At 53.5% G+C, this 25,181-nt stretch overlaps 1 protein-coding gene across 1 annotated transcript; it reads right to left on the reverse strand.

The window, feature by feature from the left end:
* Positions 1–161: 161 nt before the first annotated feature.
* MAP3K10 (mitogen-activated protein kinase kinase kinase 10) lies at positions 162–24,145 on the reverse strand. Its single transcript, XM_010380872.2, has 10 exons — positions 22,870–24,145; positions 16,709–16,889; positions 10,562–10,710; positions 9,898–10,073; positions 9,049–9,295; positions 6,464–6,580; positions 2,755–2,926; positions 2,543–2,655; positions 1,530–2,228; positions 162–767 (listed from the first exon to the last, which is right to left on the reverse strand). Exons 1-10 carry the CDS (start codon positions 23,549–23,551, stop codon positions 445–447), a joined length of 2,859 nt encoding a protein of 952 aa, XP_010379174.2. The 5' UTR covers positions 23,552–24,145; the 3' UTR covers positions 162–444.
* Between the last annotated feature and the right edge of the window lie 1,036 nt (positions 24,146–25,181).

Here is a 25,181-nt window from a genome sequence, read left to right on the forward strand (position 1 = left end):
TGAGGCTGAGGCAGAAGAATCACTTGAACCCAGGAGGCGGAAGTTGCAGTGAGCTGAGATGGTGCCACTACACTCCAGCCTGGGTGACAGAGCAAGACTCTGTATCCAAAAAAAAAAAAAAAAAAAAAAAAAAAAAGGAAAAAGGAAGACAGTCAAGCACGGTAGGGGGCAGGGGTTACCTTTAATGCTCCATTTTGTGCCAAATCCCCCATGATGCCCTGTCCCTGAGTATCCCTGCCCACCCTCCCCCCAGTGCAGGGCGGGCACAGGGCTCCACCCCCTGGGGTATAAAGGAATAAGTTAAGTGTTCCCCCCTCCCTCCTTCCCCAATAAATAGAGTGAACATCCTGCCCAGGGCCTCCCCCGCCTTGTGGCATGGCGGGCTGGGGCGGGGCCTGGGGCGCTACATTCATGGCTGCCCAGGCGGGCAGTGGTGGGCAGGCCTTAGTGGGAGCCGTGGGCCCCACACAGGGGCACTGTGCTGTCCTGGTTCTGCCCCTCCATGTCCATGTCCAGCAGCGTGGGCTGCATGCTGGGGGGCCCAGGGCTCTCCGGAGTGTCTGGCCTGCTGGGAGGCGAGATGGTGAGTGTCCGGCCGAAGGAGACCAGTTTCCAGGGGTCCAAGCGGGGGCGACTGGCAGCCGGCCGAGGTCTCGGGGCAAAGGTCAGGGTGGTGGGGCGGCCTGGGAAATCGGGGGACCGGCGGCGGGCTGGAAACAGGGCCTGGGGGTCGGGCAGGCGGGGGAAGTCCAGAAGGTCACGAGGGCCTGGTAAAAGAGGTTCAGAGGAGGTGAGTGGGGTGGGGCAGAGGGTAGCATTAAAAAAAGGCCAGAGCTTTTACATGAAAAGCATGAGTTCTGGTTTCTCTCGAGAAATCCATGGATCTTGCTGCATCCAATTTCCATCTGCAGTGTGGCAGTGCTGGGACCTTGACCTAGGCTGGGACCACTCCCAGCTGCTTGCTCCTCTAGGTGGACCCTGGCATGTTCCTCAACCTTCTGGAGCGGCTGCTTAGCAGCAGCCGCTGGGGCCAAAGCCCTGGTCTTCCCGACTCTCCCACATTGGGCTAAGCTCATGCACAGACCTCAGGCGTGGCTTATCTCTGAAGGGGGATAAAAATGGAGCCTCACTGCACGGGTGAGGAGCAAATAAAATAATAACTTACAACAAGCAGCACAGTGCCTGACGTGGGTACTTAATAACACTGCCATGGCTGCATCTCCCACCCAGTTAACAGATGGAGGAGAACAGTGTCTAGGCTGTGTAAGAATTGGCAATAGTCATGCTGGTCACCACTGCTAAAGGCACCTGTCTAGCCTTGTAGGCATCAGTTTGCCACCTGTGTCTCAGTCCCCTGGAGACCCCCAATGCCTCCAGGAGTGAGGGCTAAACGGACACAGACCCTCCTTCTTCCACAAGAAGCAGGAGGATTGGCTGCTTGAGGGGTCGTGGCTGGGCTGGACTTGCGACCCTGGCAGAGGAGGAAAGAAGGGGTTTTCTGCGGCCTGGGTGCGGGGCACCTCACTCACCAGGGCCATGGCCCGCGGGCTCGGGAGGCCCCCGCTGCCCCAGTGCCCCGTCCGATGGCGTCCGCCGGTGCCCGCGGCTCACGGCGCATGCAGCCGTGACGTGGGTGGGCGTGAGCGACTGGCGGGGGTCCTTCTTGAAGCTCTCCAGCTCCAGGTCCACCAGGGGGTTGGCGCTGGGCGAGGGTGTGGGCGCGGGCGGGGAGGGTAGTGGGGAGGGCGCGGCCGGCGCGGCCTCATCGCTGTCAGAGCGCAGTAGTGAACGCGTGGAGTTGCAGTCAGACACGGACGACAGCGACACGAGGGTGGCCGAGGGCGCCAGGCCCAGGCCAGGGCCCACGTCGTCGCGGCGGCCGTGGGGACGCGCGGGAGGGCTGAGGCCCCGCGGGAAGCGGCCGGCGCGGGGAAAGAAGAGGCCGTCGAGCCAGCGCCGCTGCTCCTCGCCGTCAGCCGCGCGCGCCTCGGCCACGTCGGCGCCCAGGCCCACAGCCCCCAGCAGCGTGGCGCAGCCTAGCAGCGCCAGGTCGCAGCGCCGTCGGGCACCGTGTCCCCACCGGGCGGGGGGCGCGGTCGGCGTCGGCTCCCACGGCGCCCGCGCCCCCGGGGAGGGCTCAGCGGGCAGTGGCACCGAGAGGTAGGACGGGGTCGAGTAGGGGGAAGGGGGCACGCTGCTGCCTCCGTCCTCCGCCTCCGCGAACTCCTCTGCAATCGGAGAGGGCCATCACTCGGCTGCAGGGCTGACCAGGGCCCCACCGGGACTTGTGACAAGGGACCCCTCCAACAGCAAGACCAAGGCCCAGGAGCATGTTCTTGAATCTGTCTCCCCGAGAAGCCTCAGAGAAGGGTGGTCCCTGCCCCTGGAAAGGCTCCCCCACGTCCCAGGGGCTACCATCTCCCTTTCCAGGAAGGCCTCCCACCCACTGGCCCAGTGAAATCTGGTTTCCTCCCTCAGCCCCAGGAGGCTCACCCCTTTGGCCAGGGAACCCCCACCCCCTTACAAGCACCCAGGCTCTTACCCATCTCATTGAGGCTGGCGAAGCCAGGGGCGATGGGTGTGTGTTTGGGGGACTTGCCCAGGTTGGGGGCACTCGATGACCACTGTTTGCTTCCTTCCCCCAGTCCCTTCAGCCTGTGGGGCCCAGGGAGAGTCGGAGACCTCAGTCCTGTGGCCTGGAGCCTGGGAGCTGGGGCTTGGGCACAGGGTGGGCACCGCCACGCCACACCTCACCTCTCCTCTCCTCCCACCCGCTCCTTCTGCAGGGTGGAGCTGGGCCCCCACGTTCGGCCCTTCTTCTTGCCCCCGACCAGTTCTTCCTTCTTTGGGGGCCCACCGCGGCTCCATGTCCCACTTCCTCCACTGCTACTGCCACTGCTGCTGCCACCACAGTCCACGGGAGTCACTAGGTCCAGAGAAGCCACTTGGTTACTGGGTGGAGGGTCTGTCGCCACTGGACTCCCAGCCTCCAGTGCCCCCGGCTCAGCCCCACCCTCTGCCTGGGAGTCCAAGGGCTCTTTTGAACTCCAGACGTGACCCTCCCTGCTATAAATCCCCCCGTAGCTCCCTACTGCTGTCAGGACAAAGTTCCAGCTCCTCTGCCTGGCACTGAAGGCCATGAGCGGTTCCCTGCCAACTCCTCCAGCCTCCCCTGCTCTTCACAGCCTAACCCTTCACCATTCATTCCCACGGGCTGCCTGCGCTTCCGGTCTCTAGCTCTGGGTAGTTAGTTCCCTGGGTGTCAGCTGCCTTCATCTCTGTCCCTGCGATGCTCTGGACCTATCTGGTGCCAGTGTTTGCTGCCATGGTATGGGTATTTGTCTGTGTCCCCTGCAGGACTGACCTCCTGGGACTGGTACAAAGCGGGTGCCCAGAGGGCAGGGAGGCTGTGGGTGGGGACAGTGCTGGGGTGAATGAAGGGCTGGAACTTGGGAGTTAGCCTTTCACCCTTCAGCCCATCAGGAAACTCCGATGACCGTGTCTCTGCCATATAGCCCCGACTGTGGACATCTGTCCTTACCAAGTCCCCCACCCTGGCCTGGCCTCCATCATCTCACTGCTCTCTCCATCTTTATTTCTTACAGCAGCCAGAGGGAAAAAGGTCAACTTGATTCCCTCAGTGCCTTCCTCACATGGCTCTGGGGGCTGCCCCAGGGCAGTTAAAAGAAAATCCATACCAGGCCAGGTGCAGTGGCTCTCGCCTGGAATCCCAGCACTTTGGGAGTCCGAGGCAGAAGAATCACTTGAGGTCAGGAGTTGGAGACCATCCCGGCCAACATGGTGAAAACCCCATCTCTACTAAAAATACAAAAATTAGCCAGGCGTGGTGGTGCAGGCCTGTAGTCCCAGCTACTTGGGAGGCTGAGGCAGGAGAATCGTTTGAACCCAGAGGTGGAGGTTGCACTGAGTTGAGATCGTGCCATTGCACTCCAGCCTCGGAGACAAAGCGAGAGCCTGTCTCACCATGGAATACCATGCAGCCATAAAAAGGAACGAGATCATGTCCTTTGCAGGGACATGGATGGAGCTGGAAGCCGTTATCCTCAGCAAACTAAATGCAGGAAGCGAAAGTCAAACACTGCATGTTCTCACTTACAAGTGTGAGCTGAACAAACAGATCACAGGGACACAGGGACGGGAACAACAGACACTGGGGCCTGTGGAGGGGGTGGGAAGAGGGACAATATTAGGAAAAATAGCTAATGCATGGGCTTACTATCTAGGTAGATGGGTTGATAGGTGCAGCAAATCACCACGGCACACGTTTACCTATGTAACAAACCTGCACATCCTGCACATGTACCCCAGAACTATAAACAAAAATTAAAAACAAAAAAATCCATACCAAAGGTGTCAAATGAAAATTAAAAGAGAAGAAAAGAAAAGAAAATCAGGCCGGGCGCGGTGGCTCAAGCCTGTAATCCCAGCACTTTGGGAGGCCGAGACGGGCAGATCACAAGGTCAGGAGATCGAGACCATCCTGGCTAACACGGTGAAACCCCGTCTCTACTAAAAATACAAAAAAAACTAGCCGGGCGAGGTGGCGGGCGCCTGTAGTCCCAGCTACTCGGGAGGCTGAGGCAGGAGAATGGCGTGAACCCGGGAGGCAGAGCTTGTAGTGAGCTAAGATCTGGCCACTGCACTCCAGCCTGGGTGACAGAGCGAGACTCCGTCTCAAAAAAAAAAAAAAAAAAGAAAAGAAAATCATCCAGACTCTTATCCTGCCCTCAGGGCGCTACCTGATTTGAGCCCTGAGAACTCCCTGACCACAAAACCTACGTACTCCTCCCATGCACTCAGCTCCAGCCAAGCGGGCTAACAAGCAGTCCACGCTGCTCCCACCTCCAGCTTTTGCCTTTGCTGCTCCCTCCGCCAGGGGCATGGTTCCCTGAGGTCTCAGCCTGTCTCAATCCTTAGAACGAAGGTCCCTGCTCAAACCTCACCTCCTCCCATAGGGCTTCCAGATGTAAAATAGCAACCCTTCTGTGATGGGTAATTTTATGCATCAACTTGACTGGGCTAAAGGACGCCTAGGTAGCTGGTTAAGCATGATTTCTGTGAGGGTGTTTCTGGAAGATTAGCATTTGAATCAGTGGACTGAGTCAAGAGAGATCATCCTCGCCAATGTGGGTGGGCACCGTCCAATCCGCTGAGGGTCCAGATAGAACAAAAAGAGAGTTAGCTTTTTGTCTAGGAAGGCGGAGAAAGGGTGAGTTTGCTCTCTGCATGAGCGTGGACATCCATCTTCTCCTGCCCTGAGACATCGGACATTGGTACTCAGGTTCTCAGGTCTTTGGACAATTTTTTTTTTTTCTGAGACTGAGTCTCACTGTGTTGCCCAGTTTGGAGTGCAGTGGCACGATCTCGGCTCACTGCAACCTCTGCCTCCCAGGTTCAAGTGATTCTCCTGCCTCAGTCTCCCGAGTAGCTGAGATTACAGGCACGCGCCACCATGCCTGGCTAATTTTTGCATTTTTAGTAGAGACTGGGTTTCACCATGTTGGCCAGGCTGGTCTTGAACTCTTGACCTCAGGTGATCTGCCTGTCTCGGCCTCCCAAAGTGTTGGGATTACAGGTGTGAGCCACTGTGCTTGACCAGGTCTTTGGACTTGATTTGGAACTACATCAGATTGCAGGACTTCCCAGCTTCCATAATCGCATGGGCCAATCCCTCATAATACATCGATTTCTTTTGTTTTTGTTTTTAAGTAGAGATGGGGTCTCACTTTGTTGCCCAGGCTGGCATCGAACTCCTAGGCTCAAGCAATCCTCCCATTTCATCCTCCCAAAGTGGTGGGATTACAGGTATGAGTCACCGTGCCCAGCCAATACATCTCTTTCTATATTTCTAAACATAAGCTGTTGATTCTCTGAAGAACCGTGACTAATACGTCTCCTCTGAGCTCCTTTAAATAATTTATCACTACTAGAAATTATCCTGCGCCCGGGCGCGGCGGCTCATGCCTGTAATCCCAGCACTTTGCGAGGCTGAGGTGAGTGGATCACTTGAGGTTAGGAGTTCCATACTGGCCTGGCCAACATGCTCAAACCCCCATCTCTATTAAAAATACAAAAAATTAGGCAGGTGTGGTCGTGTGCGACTGTAACTATAGCTACTCGGGAGGCTGAGGCAGGAAAATCGCTGGAACACAGGAGGCAGAGGTTGCAGTGAGCCGAGATTGCACCACTGCACTCCAGCCTGGGAGACAGAGCAAGACTCCATCTCAAAAAGAAAAAGAAAAAAATAAAAATAAAAAGGGAAATTATCCTGCTTACAGACTTATTTGTTTACTGTCTGTTTCCCATGATAAGAATGAGGAAAAGGGCCTTGGCTTGTCTTCTTTCTTGCTGTTACTCTGGCTTGGTGCCAGGTATAAACATCGTGTGCAAAAATGTTTGTTCACTGACTGACTGACTGGTCAGGGCCTTGGGAGATACTCACGGCGAATGGCCCTCAGCCGGGGGATGATGCTGGGGCTTGCAGGGGGGCTGGCCCCATCAGATCCTTTCCGCTTATCCAGGGTTGGAGAGGCCTGGACTGTGATCTTATGCTCAAAGCCTGCAGAAAGAAAGAGAAGCTTTCCTAAGCAAATGGTTCCAGGGATTACCAAAGGGAAGTTTCCTCTGTAGAAGCAGAGAAGGAATTCTAGAATGGGACCACTGCCATGTTTCAGTCCTTAATGCAGTGGTTCTCACAGTGTGGACCCTAGAACAGCAGCATCACTGTCAGCTGAAAATTTCTTGGCAATGCAAATTCTTGGGCCTTCCCTGAATCAGCAAGTTGGGGTGAGGCTCAGCAATGGAACCTCACCCCAATGGAATGCGGCTTGTGCAATGGAGGAATTGGAGTTCAACCTTCATTTATCTAATTTTTAAACTGTATATCTATATTAAAGATGAATTCTCACTGTGGTGCCCAGGCTGGTCTTGAACTCTTGGCCTCAAAAAATCCTCCAGCATCCGCCTCCCAAAGTGTTGGGATTACAGGTGTGAGCCACCATGCCCAGTCAACTCTTTATTTTTTTGTAATTACAGTAATTTAAGTTTAAATTTTAAAAAGAGGTACTCCATTTGATTATTGGAAATTCATGTTTGGAACAACTTGGGTATGTGTATGTACTTTTTCAACTCTAACTTTTATGAAATCTAAATACAGATCAAATGTTTTTGATAGGTCAGGAACAGTAGCTCATGCCTGTAATCCCAGCACTTTGGGAGGGCTGCCTAAGCCCGGGAGTTCAAGACCACCCTGGGTAATACAGCAAGACTCCATCCCAGAAAAAAAATTTTTTTAATGAAAATTTTCTGTCCACATTTAGATGTGCTATAAATATAAAATACATCTGGATTTCAAAATTTTAGTGTGAAAAAAGAAGGTAAAATATCTCACAATTATTTTGTATTGATTGCATGGATATATTGGGCTAAATAAAAAATACATATATTTTTTGAGATGGAGTTTCACGCTTGTTGCCCAGGCTGGAGTGCAATGGCACGATCTCGGCTCGCTGCAACCTCTGCCTCCCACGTTCAAGCGATTCTCCTTCCTCAGCCTCCTGAGTAGCTGGGATTACAGGCATGTGCCACCACGCCCAGCTAATTTTGAAGTTTTAGTAGAGAAGGGATTTCTCCATGTTGGTCAGGCTGGTCTCGAACTCCTGACCTCAGCTGATCTGCCCGCCTCAGTCTCCCAAAGTGCTGGGATTACAGGCGTGAGCCACCACACCTGGCCTAATAAAAAATATTAAAATTGACATCTCTTATTTATTTTTGCTTTTATGTGTAGCTTACTAGAAAATTTAAAATTATACATGTGGCTTGCATTATATTTCCACTGGCCACTGCTGCTTAAGGCACTGCTTTCTGGCTTGTAACATCACAGAGAGAGACAACCAGACACTACGTGCCTCCCTCCTGAATGCATTACCTGGGAAGCAGTGTGGGGGAAAATAAAAATCAAACCCGAATCTGAATCTGATTAAGTCTTGAGATCCAATTATTAGGTTGATCCATGTGAAACTTCTGTTTTTGCAGGTCAAAAATGGTCAAATATCAGCATATATACGTATATCTTAATTATATATTTTGTGACAGCGTCTCGCTCTGTCACCCAGGCTGGAGTGTAGTGACGCAATCTCAGCTCACTGCAACCTCTGCTTTCCAGGTTCAAGCGATGGTTGTGCCTCAGCCTCCCAAATAACTGGTATTAGAGGCACCTGCACCACCATGCCCAGCTAATTTTGTATTTTTAGTAGAGGTGGGATTTCACCATGTTGGCCAGGCTGCTCTAGAACTCCTGGCCTCAAGTGATCCACCCACTTTGGCCTCCCAAAGTGCTGGGATTACAGGCGTGAGCCACTGCTCCTGGCCAGATTAAAATATATTTTTAAAGAGAGATAAAATGAAAAAGAAATTTCAGAAGTGACTGTCCTAAGTATCAAGACAGATGCTCCTCTCAGAGTGTGGTGTGAGGTTGTGTTTGGAAGGGGCAGGTGGAAAGCACTTGGGATGGCTGTGAGGTTCTCTTTGCTTTCATGGGGGTGACTAGAGTAACTCACTTAGCTGTACGGGTTTTTGGTCATTTTCTTTTTTTCTTTCTTTCCCTTAGAGATAGGGTCTTGCTCTGCTGCCCAGACTGGAGTGCAGTGGTGCAATTACAGCTCAGTGCAGCCTCAAACTCCTGGACTCAAGTGATCCTCCCACCTCAGCCTCCCCAGTAGCTCGGACTATAATTGCACGCCAACATGCCCAGCTAATTAAAACACTTTTTTTTTTTTTTTTGGGTAAATATGGGGTCTATGTTGCCCAGGCTGGTCTCAAACTCCTGGCCTCAAGGTGATCCTCCCACCTTGGCCTCCCGAGTAGGGTGGGACTACAGGTGCTGGCCACTGCACTGGGCTGATCACTGACGATGTGTGATATATTTAGCAATAAAAACAAGTTGAAAAAGAAAAGGAAGAGATAAATCCTAGGTCAGGGCTGCTCCCAGCAGCCTCTGGGGGGCGCTTTGGGGACACGGGTGGGTACCGGAGGGCAGGCTGATGTGGCTGCCGCCTTCTCGCAGCTTGAGCAGGCGGCTGCGCTTGAAGTTGCCCTTGCGCTTGCGGACCCGGGGCTTCTCCTGGCTCAGTTGGCACATGAGCAGGTGCAGCTCCCTTTCCACGATGTCCATCTCGCGTTCTGCCAGCTCCTGCTCCCGCCGCCGCAGCTGCTCCTCCTGGAAGCGCTGCTCCTGCGCCGCCCGCAGCAGCTCCTCCTCACGGCTCCGAAGCTCCTGGGGAGGAGAGGCGGTGGCTGGGGGGAGGGGCTTAGCTGTTCTGCTTCCTGGGGAGGGACCCAGGGCTGCTGGGTCTGGTTGGTGCCTCACACAAGGTTACCTCGCTGTGGGGCACATTGGGTTCACCACCCGACTCATGCTTTGCTATCCAAGCTAGGTGCCAGGGCAGGGAACTGTGTTAGCCCAAAGAAAGGGGTGCTTTTCTTTCTTAACTCTTCAATTTAGGAAACTTCAGATATCCACAAAAGCAGAGAACAGTGCACCCCCCGTACCCATCACCCAACTTCAACAATTACCTATGCTTTGCGAATCTTGTATCCCCGTCCTTCTCTCCTCTGGCCCTCTCTTCGTTTCTGCTGTGGTATTCTAAAGCCAACCCCAGACATCATGCAGTGTCACCTGTAAGTACTTCAGTACAGGGTGCCTTTTTCTTATTAATCCACCAACAGGAGGCTGTCTTTTCTTAATATGCAAAAAAGGCTCTCTTAACCCTGCATGGACCCAAAGGCTGGGGTTCAGGGGAGGGGTCTCTGAGCAGCCCAAGGCATCAGAACTCAGGGGTCTTGCTCCATCTTTCCCACCTTGCCCCCTGCCTTCACCTTCTCCTTGGTCCGAAGGTCATCAAACATGTGCTGAATCTCCAACTTCCAGTCTTCCTGCAGCGAGTGGAAGGACTCCAGTGGCATCTGGAACAGGGCTGACTGTTCGATGACTTCAAGCCGCTTCAAGATGCTGCCGAAATCTGGCCGTCCATGGGGGTCTGGGTCCCAGCATTCTAGGGTGGGAGGAGGAAGGACAGTGGTGGGGGGTGGAGGTGTCAGTGGTCACATTCTGGGAACTCAGCCTGCTCAGAGGAAGGCAGAATTTCTGGGGACTGCAGACAAACAGCTGCTATGGAGCTGAGGAGAAGGGATTCAAAGCCAAGTTCCTGGCCAATTCCACTCAGTGAAATGCTGGGAGAGAAACCCCGGGACCTGCACCCCCAGGAGAAGCTGGTGGTGCAGTCAGGATCACAGTGGAATCCCAGGGCCAAGGAGTCCTAACAGGTTGTCCTGGAGAGCTCTGGGCCTGGCCCGAACAAGGGTTGGGGCATGGGGAATGGAGCCAACCATGGGGAGACTGTTTAGAGTCCAGTGAGTTCTAGCCCCTTCTCCCTCACTCCCAGGCCCACTGGTATGGATGGGTGTGAAGGGGCGAGGTCTGGGCCCACAGGTCCCTGCCACTTCAAGCTGAGCCTACCCTCACCACGGGGCCCCGGCTCACCCTCCAGGAGGCGGGCAAAGGGCTCGGGGCACGTGGAGGGAATGGGCAGCGTCAGCTTATTCATAGCCACGCCATACGCCACAGCCAAGGCGTCGATCTCACGGTAGGGAACCTCCCCAGTCAGCAGCTCCCACAGCAGCACCCCGAAGCTGCAGGCAGGGGAGAGGGAGGAGTGATATCACAGCCCACCCCAATCCTCACCTATACCCAGCCCTGCCCTTGGTCCCATGCAGGGCCGCCCTCACCCCAACACCCACTCCCGGCCAATGAGGTCACAAGAACTTGCTTTGACCTCTGTGGCCTTGTTCTCCAATAGATGGGGTGCGCTTGGCTCTCTGATGTCTCTCCTTTGCTCGGCCTCTCTTCCCTCTCCCCTACCTGAAAATCTTCAGGTCCTGTGTTCCTACTGGGCAAATCCATCTTTCTCATTTTTATTTTTGTAGAGATGGAGGTCTCACTATGTTGCCCAGGCTGGTCTCAAACTCCTGGGCTCAAGTGATCCTCCTGCCTCGGCTTCCCAAAGTGCTGGGATTATAGGCGTGAGCCACTGCACCCTGCCTAAATCCATCCTTCTCGGCCCTGGACTTTGAAGACCCCTGAGGCCTCACCTCCAAACACTCTCAGCCCATTCTAACCCCAACTTCATCTTGCAGCCACACTAAATACTGAACAGTCCCTGTTCTTTCTAACCTCTGGCCTTCACACATGCTGTTCCCTTTGTGGAGAACACTCTTCCCTTGTGTAACTATTTGTCCCTCAAGTCTCAACTCAGGTTGCCCCCCGCTGCCAGGAAGCCTTCCTTGATTCCGTAGCCTCCAAAGCTAGGTTAGAGGCCCCTCCTCTATGTTTCCCAAAACACTCAGCACTTACCTCTAAAAACCAGTTAACATTATTTAACATTTATAAAGTGCTTACTGTGGGCCAGGCACTGTGCTAGGCACTCGGTAATCCTCACAACAGCCCTGTAAGGCAGAAGGGTTTGGTATGACCCCTGCTTTATCTGATGAGCAGGTACAGGCTCAGAGAGGTAAGGGGCTTGCCTGAGGTCACACAGCTAGTGAGTGGTGGAGCCACACCTGGACTCAGGTCTGCCTGCTGCCCACGACAATGCCTTCAGTGGCTCCATGGTACCAGGGCGTGCGTCACTGTGCTGTGGTCCCTACGAGGCTATCTTCCCCTGCAAACTCTACATCCTCCCAGATCCTGATGGTCATTCTGTGTGGTGTTTATTCTGGAGTAGATCCCTGGTCTCCCCCACTATCCACTCATGCATTCATTCAACACAGGTATATATTTTTTCAGACAAAGTCTCTGTCACCCAGGCTGGAGTGCAGTGGCATGATCTTGGCTCCCTGCAACCACTGCCTCTCAGGTTCAAGTGATTCTTGTGCTTCAGTCTCCCAAGTAGCTGGGATTACAGGTGCGCACCACCACCCCAGCTAATTTTTGTATTTTTAGTAGAGATGGGGTTTCACCACGTTGGCCAGGCTGGTCTCAAACTCCTGACCTCAGGTGATCCACCTGCCTCAGCCTCCCAAAGTGCTGGGATTACAGGCATGAGCCACTGCGCCCGGCCCATTCAACGTATACTTATTAAGTGCCTACTGTGTGCCAAGCACCATTCTAGACATTGGGAAGAGATAGACACAATCACTGCCCCCATGCAGCTTACAGCCTCCCATTCTTCAGTGACAGTGCTGGTGAACTGAGCTGGCCACATGCTGCCTGCATGAATTTTCCATTCTTTTTTGCAGCTAAGCATGTCCACATGACCACAGTTCTGGTGCATGGGATGTAGGAGGGGGTGTAGTAGGCAACTAGCTTCCAGGAAGTGTCCGTAAAAAGAAGGGGTGCCTGGCCGGGTGCGGTGGCTCATGCCTGTAATCCCAGCACTTTGGGAGGCCGAGGCAGGTGGATCACAAGGTCAGGAGATCGAGACCATCCTGGGCAACATGGTAAAACCCCGTCTCTACTAAAAATACAAAAATTAGCTGGGTGTGGTTGCACGCGCCTGTAGTCCCAGCTGCTGGGGAAGCTGAGGCAGGAGAATTGCTTGAACCCCAGGAGGCGGAGCTTGCAGTGAGCCGAGATCACGCCACTGCACTCCAGCCTGGTGACAGAGTGAGACTCGGTCTCAAAAAAAAAAAATAATAATAATAATAGCTTGGCATGATGGCGGGCGCCAGTAGTCCCAGCTACTTGGGAGGCTGAGGCAGGAGAATGGCATGAACCTGGGAGGCAGAGCTTGCAGTGAGCTGAGATAGCGCCACTGCACTCCAGCCTGGGCAACAGAGCAAGACTCTGTCTCAAAAAAAAAAAGAAAGGGTGCCCTTTTTCTCTTTTCCCCTTCCTATGGTTGGAATGTAGACATAAAAGTTGGACCCTGGGGGGTAGGGGGAAGGGGAGGGAGAGCATTAGGACAAATACCTAATGCACGCGGGGCTTAAAACCTAGATGATGGGTTGATGGGTGCAGCAAACCACCATGGCACACGTACACCTATGTAACAAACCCTGCACATTCTGCATGTGCATCCCAGAACTTAAAAAAAAAAGCTGGAGTCTGGAGTTAGGCACAGTGGCTCATGCTTGTAATCTCAACACTTTGGGAGGCCAAGGCAAGAGAACCTCTTGAGCCCAAGAGATCGAGACCAGCCTAGAAAACAAAGTGAGACCTCATCTCTGCAAAAAGTTAGCCTGGCATGGTGGCATGCCTGTGGTCCCAGCTACGAGAGAGGCTGAGGTGGGAGGATCACTTGAGCCCAGGAGGTTGAGGCCGCAGTGATTTGTGATGGCATCACTGTACTCCAGCCTGGGTGACAGAGCAAGACCCTGTTTAAAAAAAAAAAAAAAAAAAAGCCGGGCACGGTGGCTCATGCCTGTAAACCCAGCACTTTAGGAGGCCCAGGTGGGCAGATCACGAGGTCAAGAGATCAAGACCATCCTGGCCAATATGGTGAAACCCATCTCTACTTAAAAAAATAAAATAAAATAACAAAAATTAGCTGGGCGTGGTGCCACACGCCTGTAGTCCCAGCTACTCGGGAGGCTGAGGCAGGAGAATTGCTTGAACCCAGGAGGCAGAGGTTGCAGTGAGCCGAGATCACGCCACTGCACTCTGGCCTGGGTGACAGAACAAGACTCCATCTCAAAAAAAAAAAAAAAAAAAAAAAAAAAGCTGGAGCTCAAGCAGTCATTTTGGATCATGAAGTAAACTTGAGAATGGAGACCACACAAGGTGGGGGAAAAAACAGTGGTTTATAACTGGAGGGTAGCATGATCCTTCCCTCTTTCCCATGTCCCGGGAAACCTATGGAGGTATTTTGATTGTTATAATGACTGGGAGTGTTACTGAAGTCTGTGGCTGGGAGGTGTGGATATCCTGCATCCTGGTAAGTACAGGACAGGACCACGCCAGAAAGAATTAGCCTGACCAGCCAGGCATGGTGGCTCATGCCTGTAATCCCAGTACTCTGGGAGGCCAAGGCAAGCGGATCATCTGAGGTCAGGAGTTCAAGACCAGCCTAGCCAACATGGTGAAACCCTGTCTCTACTAAAAATATAAAAAATCAGCCGATGCATGCCTATAATCTCAGCTACTTGGGAGGCTGAGGTGCGAGAATCACTTGAATCTGGGAGGAGGAGGTTGCAGTGAGCTGAGATTGTGCCATTGCACTCCAGCCTGGGTGGCAGAGCGAGACTCTGTCCCAAAAAAAAAAAAAAAAAAAAGAAAAGAGAAAAAAAAGGTAGCACAAATTAATGCCTGATGTACAGCCAGTTGGAAATTCTCCCAAAGGGCTGCTCTGCTCTAGGCTGAGCCGGAGACTTCCTGTCTCTGTCCCATACCCATTAATTTGCTGCTTGGACAATCTGGAGCCTCAGCTGGGAATTGACGGGAACAGTAAATGGGGAGACCCAGGTTTGGCTCCAACCAAGCAGAAGGTCCTGGGTTGAAAGTCTCCACGGCCACCATCAACTCTCACTGGTGACAGCAACAGTCCCATCATTGGCCGTCTCTACCTAACAGTCAAAGGAGCTTTTAGTTTTTAATTTTTTTTTTTAGATGGAGTCTTGCTCTGTCGCCCAGGCTGGAGTGCAGTGGCACCATCTCAACCTCTGCCTCCTGCGTCAAGCAATTTCCCTGCCTCAGCCTGCCGAGTAGCTGGGACTACAGGCACCCACCACCACGCCTGGCTAATTTTTGTATTTTTAGTAGAGATGGGGTTTCACCATGTTGGCCAGGCTAGTCTTGAACTCCTGGCCTCAAGTGAACCACCCACCTCGGCCTCCCAAAGTGCCAGGATTACAGACGTGAGCCACCGTGCCCGGCAGAATTTTTGTATTTTTAATAGAGATGCGATTTCACCACGTTGGCCAGGCTGGCCTCAAACTCCTGGCCTCAAGTGATCCACCCACCTCAGCCTTCCAAAGTGCTGGGATTACCAGCGTGAGCCACCGCGCCCAACCTCCAAAGGAGCTTTTATTTACTTCCTTTTACAAAAATTAACTTAAAAATTTCTTTTTCATACAGATGGGGTCTCACTATGTTGACCAGGCTGGTCTCAAATTCCTGGCCTCAAGCGATCCTCCCACCTTGGCATCCCAAAATACTGGGATTATAGGTGTGAGCTACCATGCCATTCAGACATGGCTCCTCATGGCCTCCCACTTCATTAGAATAAAACCTGAAGGCCACTCCCTCACCCACAGGGCCTTCCAGCTCCCTCTCCTACATCATTTCCTACCTCTCTCTGCCTTGCCTGCACAGTGGCAGCCACGTGGGCCTTGTTGCTGTTTCCGGAACACACCACGCTCACCTCAGCACCTCCTTTTGGGTACCTGCTCCCCCTGACTGGGCAGCTTCTTCCCCCAAACTTCTCGTGGCTGGTTCCTTTTTGCCACTCGGAACTCAGATGAAGTATCATTTCTCAGATTGCTCAGAGAAGCGTTCCCAAAAGTAGTCTTCCAGCCCTCAAAGCGCCTTCCTCTCAGCCCCTCGTGCTTCGTACTAACACTTTTTTCTGGTGTACTTAATTAGCTTTAAAAATTATAATTTTCTTAAAAACAGCTTTGTAAAAAAGAGCTTCCGGTATGTTTATTTACTTACTATTCCTGAGGGCAGGGATTGCGTCTATTTTTCTTCGCTGCTATATCCCTAGAACCCGGTGCAGGTGGATCAATGAATGAATGAGTGAATTCATCATTTTCCCATCTAACAGATGGGACGGTGCATGGGCTTGTGTCTGAGGGGGCTTTCAGTGCTGGCATCTACACGCTGTCTCTATGCCTTTTTAAATTTTTTCTGTTTTTGGAGACACAGTCTTGATCTGTCACCTAGGCTGGAGTGCAATGGCACGATCTCAGCTCACTGCAACCTCCACATCCTGGGTTCAAGTGATTCTCCTGCCTCAGCCTCCCAAGTAGTTGGGACTACAGGCACCCACCACCATGCCCAGGTTAACTTTAGTATTTTTAGTAGAGATGGGGTTTCACCACGTTGGCCAGGCTGGTCTCAAACTCCTGACCTCAAGTGATCCACCCACCTCGGCCTCCCAAAGTGCTGGGATGACAGGTGTGAGCCACTGCTCCCAGCCTTGTCTCTAGATCTTATGAATTTTTTTTTTAATGAAGTTTTTTTTTTTTTTTTTTTTGAGACAGAGTCTTGCTCTGTTGCCCAGGCTGGGGTGCAGTGGCCAGATCTCAGCTCACTGCAAGCTCCGCCTCCCAGGTTTACGCCATTTTCCTGCCTCAGCCTTCTGAGTAGCTGGGACTACAGGCACCCGCCACCTCGCCCGGCTAGTTTTTTGTATTTTTTAGTAGAGACGGGGTTTCACCGTGTTAGCCAGGATGGTGTCGATCTCCTGACCTCGTGATCCACCCGTCTCGGCCTCCCAAAGTGCTGGGATTACAGGCTTGAGCCACCACGCCTGGCCATGAATTTTTTATTCTAATCCAACGTGCCCCCTAGTTGCCATTTGTGCTAGCTGAACAGGTAACCGGCACCTGTCTGGTGGCCTGACCTTGCCAGCAGGCCCCTTTGTCAGACTGAGATAGTGGCTTCAGCAGGAGACCCTCCCTCCCACTCTGCCCTCACCCCTTCCTCCCTCCCTCACTCCGCAGAGGTCATCCCGGCCGCGCCTTTCAGCACCTCCAGACATCACTGCTTTTGGAGAAGAGGGAGAGACGGATAACCTCCGGAGCCATCCAGGCATAGGTCCCCGCGGCACTCATCTTGGTGGTCTTGTGCCACTCGCGGGCGAGGCCAAAGTCTGTGATCTTGAGCACCGTGTCTGCGAGGTTGTGGTTCTCGATGGCCTCCAGGATCAGGACTGTGGGGTGGGAAGAAAGGTGGGTCACCCCAGACTTGCCGTGTTGCAGACCCAAGTGTTTCGGCCCGCCGCCTCAGTCAGAAACACGTTTCTCCTCTCACTGCCTCAGGCTGCCCCACTCTGTAGCAGCTCCTTTCCTGGCCTGGAACATCCATGAGCCCCTCCACCCAGGTCTAATCCCTGTCCCAGGCTCCCATGAGGGAGTAGGGAGCTCCTCCTGCATCCTCTGCCCTCCTGACTCTGTCCTGGGCTTTGGGGAGCTCCATGAATGGTCGAGAACCAACAGCCAAGGCTGAAGCAGGTCACTTGAGCCCAGGAGTTCGAGACCAGCCTGTGCAACATAGCAAGACCCCATCTCTACAAAAAATTTTTAAAAAATACCTCGTTGTGGTGGTGCATCTCTATAGTCCCAGCTACTTGGGGGGCTGAGTTGGGAGGATCACTTGAGCCTGAGAGGTTGAGGCTGCAGTGAGCCATGGTCTTGCCATTGCACTCCAGCCTGGGCAACAGAGTGAGACCTTGTCTCAAAAAAAAGAAACAACAGCCAAGGTCTTGGTCATCCAGGCCTTGAGTTCCCAGCTACCCTGGAAGCAGGAACTGCAAACCTTGGGCAGAAGGGAGGAACATGGCTTCCCCATTGTGTCTGTCACCCCTGTGGCACACTGCAGTCAGGGTCCCAATTCTACCCCTTCCTGTGTCCACACTCTTTGCCATGAGACTTTGCCATTCTTTTTGCTAAAGAGGCAGAGTATGGCTGGGCATGGTGGCTCACACCTGTAATCCCAGCACTTTGGGAGGCTGAGGTGGGTGGATCACTTGAGGTCAGGAGTTTGAGACCAGCCTGGCCAACATGGTGAAACCCTGTCTCTACTAAAAATACAAAAATTAGGCCGGGCGCGGTGGCTCAAGCCTGTAATCCCAGCACTTTGGGAGGCCGAGACGGGCGGATCACGAGGTCAGGAGATCGAGACCATCCTGGCTAACATGGTGAAACCCCGTCTCTACTAAAAATACAAAAAACTAGCCGGGCGACCTGGCGGGCGCCTGTAGTCCCAGCTACTCGGGAGGCTGAGGCAGGAGAATGGCGTGAACCCGGGAGGCGGAGCTTGCAGTGAGCTGAGATCCGGCCACTGCACTCCAGCCTGGGCGACAGAGCGAGACTCCGTCTCAAAAAAAAAAAAAAAAAAAAAAAAAAAAAAAAATACAAAAATTAGCCGGGGATCATGGTGCTCGCCTGTAATCCCAGCTACTCAGAAGGCTGAGGCATGAGAATCGCTTGAACATGGGAGGTGGAGGTTGCAGTGAGCTGAGATTGTGCCACTGCACTCCAGCCTGGGTGACAGAGTGAGACTCTGTTCTCAGAAAAAAAAAAAAAAAAAAAAAAAAAAGGGCAGAGTGCACCCTGACTCTGGCTCAGCCGTATGACTTGCTTTGGCTAAGAATGACAGGGTGCCAATTCCAAGCCGAGGCCTCGCATGTCTGCGGGCCCTCTTGCACTTGTCTGATCACCGTGACAACATGCCTCAGCTACCCTGCTTGTCCAAGAAGATGAGAGCTACTTGGAGCAAAGCCTCTCCAGCTGAGCCCAGCCTCCATCGGTTTACCCTCCAGCTGGTCTGCAAATGCACCAGCAGTAATAAACAATGGTTGTTTTAAGATGCCGAGTTTTGGGGGTAGCTTATTACACAGCATTATTGTGACAAAATCTGACTGATGTGTTCCCTAAACATACTGGATGGTTCCAGCTTACTTTCTACCAGGGTTGTCACTAACAGTGATGAGGATCATGGCTAGTGTTTGTACTGTGCTAAGCTCTCTATACGAATTGACTCACAAACGACCTCCCCCTTCTTTTTTTTTTTTTTTTTTTTTTTTAAAGAGACAGGGTTGGCCAGGAGCAGCAGCTCATGCCTGTAATCCCAGCACTTTGGGAGGCCAAGGCAGGTGGATCACTTGAGGTCAGGAGTCCGAGACCAGGCTGGCCAACATGGTGAAACCCTGACTCTACTATAAATATAAAAATTAGCTGGGTGTGGTGGCAGGTGCCTATAATCCCAGCTACTTGGGAGGCTTTGGCGAGAGGATCACTTGAACCTGGGAGGTGGAGGTTGTAATGAGCCAAGATCGCGCCACTGCACTCCAGCATGGATGACAGAGCAAGACTCCATCTCAATGAAAAAAAAAAAATAAAGAGACAGGGTCTTTTTCTGTCACTCAAACTGGAGTGCAGTGGTGTGATTATGGCTTGCTGTAGCCTCAAACTTCTGGGCTTAAGCAATCCTCCAGCCATGGCCTCCCAAAGTGCTGGGATTACAAGAGTAAACCACTGCACCCAGCCACAACCCATTTTTCTTGACTAGCCAACAGAGGCTCAGAAGTCACTTGGCCAAGAGATCACATGGTTAGAAGATGGCAGGACAAAGGCTTGAATTAGTTTTGTCATCAGAGCCCAATTTAACTGCTGGGATATTTTACTACCTTCCATCACACAGAGGCCCCAAAGTATACAGTGTGCTGCCTGGGTTTGAATCTCAGCTCTGCTTCTTCCTAGCTGCATACCCTTGTACAGTTTACTTTAATCTTTACAACGAGACTTCTCCTCTGTTAAATAGGGCTGGTAACAGAATTTACCTTCTACCGTTATAGTAAAAATTTATTGCCTGAAACAATAGGGCCTTTAAGAGTGCTAGCTGTTATTATTAGTGTGTGATGTTGCCATAATTGCTCTGAATTTCTCCACCTTTCTCTTTTGCCATTCCTGGCTACTTACCAGTCATAACAATAATAGTAAGGTAGTTCTACTATCATGCCCATTTGGCAGATGAAGGAACTGAAGGTGGCAGAGATCAGCAAATCACCCAGGGTCACACAATTGATAATCCTGCCCATCCTTTAAAGCCGAGCCTCAGACTGGGCACGGTGGCTCATGCCTGAAATCCCAGCACTTTGGGAGGCCAAGGCAGGTGGATCATCTGAGGTCAGGAGTTCAAGACCAGCCTGGCCAACATGGCGAGACCCCTGTCTCTATTACAAATACAAAAATTAGCCAGGTGTGGTGGCGCACGCCTGTAGCCCTGGCTACTTGGAAAGCTGAGGTGGAAGAATCACTTGAACCCGGGAGGTGGAAGGTGCAGTGAGCTGCGATCATGCTACTGCACTCCAGCCTGGATCATAGACTGAGATGATTCTGTCTCAAAAAAAAAAAAAAAAAAAGAGCCCAGCTTCAATGCCACCCCCTCCTGGAAGCACCCCCCCAACCCAGTAAATTCCTAGCCTGTGACTCCACCTCTGCAGAAGCTTTCCCTTCTTAAGTCCCCACCTCTCCTGTTTGTGTCGAAACCCTGTGACAGAGGGACTATCTCATGGTTTTACGCTTTATTTCTGTATTTCCCAGGATGGGCCTAAGTCAGTCCCCCTTCAAAATCTGTATGTGATCATGTCACTCCCTGGTTCAAATCCTCTAATGGCTTCCACTACATCAAATAAAATACCCCAAGTCCTCACCATGGCCCCCAAGGTCCTATGTGATCTTGCTCCTGCCTGCCTTTCTGATCCTACTTCCTCCCATCTCTGCCTCAATGCCTGCTGTTCTGGTCTTGCTATTCTTCAGTGAGCCACACTCACTCCCACTTCAGGATATGTGCCCCACTGTTCCCCTTCCCCAGATCTTTGTAAGGCTGGGTCCCCTTTGTTCAGGTCTCTGCTCAAATGTTGCCTTCCCTGACCGCCCAATGTAAAGAAACCCTCTGCTCCAGCCTTTGCCTTAGTCCACTGAGAGCCCCTGATACTCTCTGAAATTTTGGTATCCATCTATTCATCATTTTTTCCTGTTCACCGGAATATAAATTCCATAATGGGGGGAGGGGGAAATCTTGCCTTGTTCACTTCTGTAATCCCAGAGCTGAGGACAGTGCCTAGTACAGACTAGGCGCTTAATAATTACTGGTGGAATGAACCAATGAATGAATGATGGCAGGTGAGGAACTCCTTAGGGTAGGATGAGTGGGGAAGCAGTGCTGTGGAGGCACTGTGTCCTCTGTGTCTGGCGCAGAGCAGACCCATCACCCAGGAGGAAGCCCTGGCCATAAGAGGCCCACTGTCTCTTTGGCCAGATAACACTGGCTACAAAAAACCTGGGGGTGTGGGACGTGCTGTCAATCAGCAGGGGCGAGGAAGGACCGAGGAGCCCCAGCCATCAACAGGAACATGCTGGGTGGCCCTGCCTCCATTTACCCAACATTTCAGAGGTGCTGGGGCATAAGCATCAGTTCCCCAGACATGGTACCAGCCCTGGCACATCGTGGTCATGTATTAGCTCTTTTTTTTTTTTCTTTTTGAGATGGAGTCTTGCTCTGTCACCCAGGCTGGAGTGCAATGGTGCAATCTCAGCTCACTGCAACCACCACCTCCTGGATTCAAGCAATTCTTCTGTCTCAGCCTCTGAGTAGCTGGGATTACAGGCGCATGCCACCACACCCAGCTAATTTTTGTATTTTCAGTAGAGACGGGGTTTCACCATATTGGTCAGGCTGGTCTCAAACTCCTGACCTCAGATGATGCACCCACCTCGGCATCCCAAGGTGCTGGGATTACAGGCGTGAACCACCGTGCCCTGCCAAGCTCTCTGTTGATACACAAATGTCAGGCTTGGGAGGCAAGGAAGATGCAGTCCCTCCATTCTAGGGGCTTACAGTTGCTATGGGTGGGGGAATAGCAATATATTCATAAAAATAGTGGGATGGATTAAAATAAATTTCAATATGTAGAAGTGATAGAAATCAGGAGTAGATGAGATATGGCTGTTGAGAGCAAAGGGGGCACCCTCACATTTCAGGGCTTAAGTGTAAGTGATGTGAGGGCCGGGGACATGCTGGCTTCCTCCACTGCTGATGCCTCTGCTTAGCACATGATCTGGCCTGGTAAATACCAAATGGAATAATTAACAAATAAATGAAGAAATGAAAGGGAGTGAGATGGGGCAGAGCAAGAATGGGAGAGCCAGGAATGTAAGATTTTTTTCTTGCTGTATCCCTGGGACAGGGTCTGACACACAGCACCCTGGAAATATCTGTGGAATGAATGAATGAAATTGCTAACCTGTGAGTACTGTCAGGGCAGAAACCATGGCTATCTTAGTCCCAGTTGGGCTCCTGCTTAATAGGTGCTCAATTAATACTTGCTGACGCCACATGAAGCTCCTTGATCTAGAAATGAGTCCTGTAGAATGTTCCCTTCTACCTGGCTCCATTATTTATTCAACCAACCAATCAACTTTGGAGAACCTGTCAGGCAGCCTGGAAGCTTTTATATAAGCCACATGCATTTAATTCCTCCCTCGTCTTTTCCAGTTTGCCTTGGCCAGCTGGGCCTATGAAGACTCCAGGAAATGGTTCTCAACTGGGGGGTGATTCTGCCCCCCAGGGGACATTTGCAATGCCTGGAGACATTTTTGGTTGTCATAGCTGGGGATAGGGGGCAGGGAATGCTAATGGCATCTAGTTGGAAGAGGCTGAAGATGCCGCTAAGCAACTCACAATTCACAGGACAGCCTCTACAACAATGATCCGGCCTCAAGTGCCAATAGTGCTGGGGTTGAGAGACACTGACTCCAGAAGGGGTAGGCTCTTTTTGTCTCTGCCTGGTGGACTCTGGCAGCATGGCTGGATGGTGAGCACCTTGAAGGCAGGCACTGCATCTGTCCTGTTCACGCAGGAACACAGGTGTTCATGGATACATGTTTATTGAGCGATTGTGACTCTGCAGCCTGGGAGGCAGTTAAGTCCTTCAACCTTTCTGAGCCTCCTTTTTCTCCCTTAAGGCCGGCAAGGCCTACCTCACCTTCATCCTGAAGGTATCATACTGCTGCCCCTTTTCGCTCCAGGCACAGTGTCATCTGGTGTCCCTCACCCTGTTTCCCACCACCTAGGCCTGGCCTCGAGAGGTTCTGTGGAAGGAATTTTAGGGAGAGGACACCACTTACTGTTGATGGACTTGAGGTCCCGGTGGATGATGGGCACAGGGGCACCATTGTGTAGGTAGTTCATGCCCCGGGCCACCTGCACAGCCCAGTTGACCAGCACGTGAGGTGGCACCCGGCGACCTGCCAGCACCCTGCTCAGTGCGCCACCCCGGGCATACTCCATCACTAGGCAGAGGTGTGGGGGGTTGAGGCAGGCGCCCCTAAGGGCAATGATGTTGGGGTGCTGCAGGGCTCCAAAGAGCCGGGCTTCCTGGCACACCTGCTCCGCTGTCACTGCCGGGTCTTTCTCAGGGTCCAGCCGGGCGGCCTTGACGGCCACCTCCTCTCCACGCCACAGAGCCCGATAGACCTTGCCAAAGCCCCCCACACCGATGATCTCCTCTAGCTGCAGCTCGTGGAAGGGGATCTCCTGGGGCAGCTGGAGGCCCGCGGGTGCAGCACGAGCGCCGGGAGCCACGTAGTTGCTGGGGAAGACGCCCACGCGGCCGCTGGGGAGCTGCCCGGTCCACCAGCCCTCATCGCCGGACACTGCACAGTCTTGGGAAAGCACCTGGACGCGATCGCCCCTCCGCAGGGTCAGCTCCTCGTCGCCCGCTGCCTCGTAGTCGAACACCGCGGTCCAGACGGGCCCCGCGGGGGTCGTGCCCCACTCCTTGGCCGCCACCCCCTCCTCCTCCTCCATGGGGGAGGGGCCGGGGGCTGCGGGAGGCCGCTTCACACAGGCTGCCCGCAGGATGCAGAGGGCGGGCCCCGGCGGCCGGGATGGAGGGCAGTCCCTGCGGTGTCTAGGGGGCTCCTGAGGGCCATGGCTGGGGCGCCCTCCGCAGGAGCAAGAAAAACCCCCCTTTCAAAGGGCAGGCTCGACCCTTCCGATTTGGCTGTCCGGGCGGGGCGCGGTGGGAGTGGGGCGGCAGGTTCACCTGTGCCTCCCAAGCGGCAGGTGACTAAGAGGGCCTGGCCGCGCGGCTCTCGAATGCCCACCGGGGTCCGCCGGTGGGGGACGAGGGCGAGGGCGGCAGGCAGTCCCTGTTCCCCGCGCCGCTCACCCCGCGCAGCTCCACCGGCGGCCCCCGGCTCCGCATCCCGGGCCACGACTGCCGGGCCGGGCTGGGGTGGCGGGGCCCCTGGGGCGGCCGCCCCGGGTCGGGGTGGCGCGCCCCTCGGCCTCCTCACGCTCGGGGCAGTCGGGTGGCCCCCATCCTTGGCACCGGCCTCCGGTCGGCCCCAGCCCCTGCCCCCGCCCGTGCTGCTTCCCGGGGCAGCCGGCGGGGCCCGAGTGACGTGTGGGCGCCGCCGCCGCGGTGCCGCCTGGGAGTTGTAGTCTCTGGCCGTGCGGCCTCGGGGCCCTGCCCTCAGCGCCCCCCCGCAGAGCCCCGCGGCCAGCCTGGGGCCGCAGTGGACATGACACCCCACGGGGCCGAGGGAGTCCTCCCGGGGAGATGAGCCCGGCCTCGGCCCCTCCTTCGGACGCGGCGTAGCGGGTGCCCAGGGCTGGGGGAAGCGCTCCTCACAGACCCTGCTGGGGCCGCGGCCCAGGATAGGGTGCATTGCAACGGACGGGATTAGCAACGCGAAAAATAGGAGCTGCATGCATGACGGTGACTGCCCAGAGCTGCGAACGCAGCCTGGACCCGGTCCCTGAGGCAGGACGGTCCCTCGGACCCCCGAGCCAAGATGCACGCTGGGAACTGTAGTCCGCGCGGGGACCTGGCGCTGCAGGGGGCGGTCCCCAAATCGCGGGCTGCAGGCGTCGGCGGGTGGTTGGAGCAAGTAAGGGGTCGGGCCGGTGGCGGGACCCTGCGGGGAAGATGGGGCTGGGAGGATGTGTTTAGTGCCTCTGGGGATGTCACAGCCACGTCAGCTTTCCCCACCAGCTCTGGGTTCCTCTGCTGAAGTCAGAACTGCTCTTGAGAGTCCCCGATTCCTATTTTATAGGAGTTTCAATTTCGGGGAGCTTAATGTGCATGTTGTGTTCAGTGCTTTGTACACGTGGTATCGTTAAGTCTTCACAAAGAGCCCCATTTTACAGATGACTCATAGAGAAGTGAAGTCATTTGCGCAAGGCTACAGAGCTATAAATGGCAAAGCAAGAATGAAAGGCAGTTTTAAAAATTAACAACCAGGCCAGGCGCGGTGGCTCACGCCTGTAATCCCAGCACTTTGGGAGGCCAAGGCGGGCGGATCACGGGCGGATCACGAGGCCAGGAGTTCGTGACCAGCCTGGCCAGCATGGTGAAACCCCGTCTCTAATATTAAAAAAAAAAAAAAAAAAAAAAAAAAAAAAAAAAAAATTAGCCGGGCGTGGTGGTGTG

Source organism: Rhinopithecus roxellana, chromosome 12 (genome assembly GCF_007565055.1).
Source record: "Rhinopithecus roxellana isolate Shanxi Qingling chromosome 12, ASM756505v1, whole genome shotgun sequence".
NCBI classification, from domain to species: domain Eukaryota; kingdom Metazoa; phylum Chordata; class Mammalia; order Primates; family Cercopithecidae; genus Rhinopithecus; species Rhinopithecus roxellana.

Excerpts from the sequence above, each read along its gene's own strand:
- MAP3K10 (XM_010380872.2), bottom strand. The coding sequence starts at position 23,551 with ATGGAGGAGGAGGAGGGGGTGGCGGCCAAGGAGTGGGGCACGACCCCC. Across the intron at positions 9,296-9,897 it reads ACCTTCGGACCAAGGAGAAG|GAGCTTCGGAGCCGTGAGGA; the intron begins GTGAAGGCAGGG and ends TCTCCTCCCCAG. Across the intron at positions 6,581-9,048 it reads CCACATCAGCCTGCCCTCCG|GCTTTGAGCATAAGATCACA; the intron begins GTACCCACCCGT and ends TTCTTTCTGCAG.